This window comes from Lycium ferocissimum, chromosome 5 (assembly GCF_029784015.1).
Source record: "Lycium ferocissimum isolate CSIRO_LF1 chromosome 5, AGI_CSIRO_Lferr_CH_V1, whole genome shotgun sequence".
NCBI lineage: Eukaryota > Viridiplantae > Streptophyta > Magnoliopsida > Solanales > Solanaceae > Lycium > Lycium ferocissimum.
In genome coordinates this window covers 51165485-51168270 of record NC_081346.1, presented here as the reverse complement: position 1 = coordinate 51168270, position 2786 = coordinate 51165485, and the positions used below count along the sequence as shown (strand labels likewise).

At 32.3% G+C, this 2786-nt stretch overlaps 1 protein-coding gene across 1 annotated transcript; it reads right to left on the bottom strand.

The window, feature by feature from the left end:
* Positions 1 to 763: 763 nt before the first annotated feature.
* Positions 764 to 1348, bottom strand: LOC132057805 (uncharacterized). The gene has a single exon (XM_059450408.1). It carries the CDS (start codon positions 1346 to 1348, stop codon positions 764 to 766), a length of 585 nt encoding a protein of 194 aa, XP_059306391.1.
* Between the last annotated feature and the right edge of the window lie 1438 nt (positions 1349 to 2786).

Sequence of the window (2786 nt, the reverse complement as noted above, 5' to 3'; positions counted from 1 at the left end):
GAGATTCTTGATGATATTGTTCCTTTCCCTTTTGGGACTCGTCATTTTCCTAGCTACTCCCTCCTGTCTATTTATTTGTCGTACTAATTAAAAATAAATGGTCCAGAATAATTACTTCCTCCCGCCCATTTTACTTGTCATAAAATGTTATAACATATGCTATAACACTTGTTTCAGTTCTTGAAAGTAATATATATCGATTACTTAGCTTAGAAAATCTACATGTGAAAAGCTCTTTTTATTAGTAATAGACTAACGGTTTCTCAACGAAAGTGTAAAATAGAAACATGACGATTAAAATGGATTGGAGGGAGTAATTTCTGAATTGACCCAATTCACACTGTAGAGCAATCATGACATCATGATGGAAATTGGAACTGAAGAAAAAAAAACATAAAGCAACTAAAAGTTGACTAATTTCTACTATGCTCCTAAGAACAAGAACCTCAAGTAGCGGAGGAACAAAAACTAAGAGAGAGATATGTTCATTTAAATACTACTCTCAGTAATTAATAATGTTAAATAATTACATTGATCTTATAGATAATGCTTGCACTGTGCAAACAGCAAAAGTTTGACACAAAAAGTCAAACACATAATTCAAACACAGAGAAAAATAACCATCTACGCTTATTGTCTAGTAATATCACTAGACAAATAATATAATGTGAGAGTTCAATGCCAGAACTCTTTCTTGATCTCTTCCACCTTTTATGTAATGAAAAACAGTTTGAACAACACAAAGAAATGATAAATTTTAACCTTAGTTAGATCCACGGCAACCAACGATGGAAAACAAGGCTTTTTTACCAAAACACAATTTTGATGCTGGCGATATTTCTTCATGAATATAGTCATCACAAAATGATCCTTGGCTACGAAAACGACGTCGTTCCATGATATGAGAAGGAGTTGTTGGTGCAGAAATTGATAAATATTGTGATGAAGATGACCATGATAAAGTTGATGAAGATGAATAAGAGGGAGATGGAGGTAATAGAGATTTTTTGGGATTAAACTTCTTGATCAAAGCATGAAAAATCTTGGATCTTGAGTTATTTTTAGTAGGTTTTTTGTTGGTATTATTATTATTGGAGTAGTAAGAAGGAGGAGGAGTAAGAGGAGGCAATAAAGAAGTTTGAGAAAATGTATGTTTAGGTGTACCAGGTTGCAACTCCCAAGTGAAAGGAACAGAACTTGGAACATCATTATAGTAAACTCTGAAAGAAGGAATAGAAGAAACAGATTTGGAGTTTTCCTTTGAAAGAAGTTTTGATAAGAACTTGTTGTTGTCTTCATGTTTGATTCTGAATGATTTCTCAATGCTAGTGCTACTCATCATCACCATCTTGATTAATTTTTGGCTATATGGAGAGGAGTGGAGAACCAAGAAATAAAAGCTTCTTAACTTCAAGCTTCAACTTGAACACTACGGTTCATAAGAATATATAATGGATGGGCTTTGTACAAATGGGTGTGCGTGTCTATATATATACACACACTCCCCCTTCTCAATTTATGTGGCAATAATTAATATAAAAAAAATTATGTGGCACCTTTCGAATTTCTAGAGTCCTTTTTTTTTTTTTTTTTTTTTTTTTTTGTTTTCCACTCGGTGTTCGATACCTATATTGGAGCCCGAATAAATACGGATCATGCACTGCATGCTATTTCTGGGGGCGGCACTCCCTACATAATTTTTTCTATTCCCTGGTGCTCGAACCCGAGACCTCTGGTTACGAGTGAAGGGACCCTAAGCATCTCACCACAACCCATGTTGGCTCAGAAGAGAGTCAAAGGAGTTTTACTTTGACCGCGTTCTTTTCGTATGCGTTTTTAATAGTTTAAATTATCAATTATATTGTGACTTATAATACTTTTTACGTAGTTTTCAAATATGTAAATTGTATTTCAAAAAACTTAAAAATTCCATGTCGCATATTTTATCAAAATCTAAATATTTGACTCTCGAAATTTGATTGATACCACATAAATTGGGACTGAGAGAGTAGTTTATAATAAGGAGAAGGGATTAGTTATTATGAAATTGAAGATTTGATATATATGATATCTACTGTAGGCCTTAGTCGTAGCAACTTTGCCTCATTAATTATAATAACAACCCTCTTTTTCAAAAAATTACATTGTATATGTAAATTTTATTCCTTTTATATATATACCGTTGAGAATATAATTAAATAAAGAAATTATCCTCTCTCTAACAGATTAAGCTTTTAAAAGAAATTTTCGACATGAGTTCACCTCTCAACTGTAACATTTTAACAAATTTTAAATTTCTTTGTCTCTAACCCTGTCTCTCTGCTACAACTGTGATTTTTTAGCGTTTCATTACTAATTTATTTAAAAAGATGTGGTAAGGCGTACAACTAGATTAACGAGCTTTATTCAGGTTGTAATTTTCTCAAGCGAATTTCGTAACTAGATAGTGACATCTAAGTTTAGACACTGATTTAAAAGATGTAACGTATATGTTATAAGCCAACTAGCATCATTAACACAGGTTTTCCTCTTTCTATTCTAGTAATTAGGAAAAAAATATCACAAAATAATATAATTTCATGCAGAAATATAACGAAGGCAATTCAATTGACGTAAATAGTACCTACCAAAGAAATAAATCGAAACATAGCTAGAGAAAGTTCCGCCATTGCTACGTACCTCTGCGGTCCTTAACATCATTAATATCGACGTTGTTATTTTCAGTGTGCCCCATGTTATTTATTGCACCTTCCCTGTATAATTATTATAGTTTTGATAAATTTATG

Coding starts and splice junctions, on each gene's coding strand:
- LOC132057805 (XM_059450408.1), bottom strand. CDS start 1,348: ATGGTGATGATGAGTAGCACTAGCATTGAGAAATCATTCAGAATCAAA.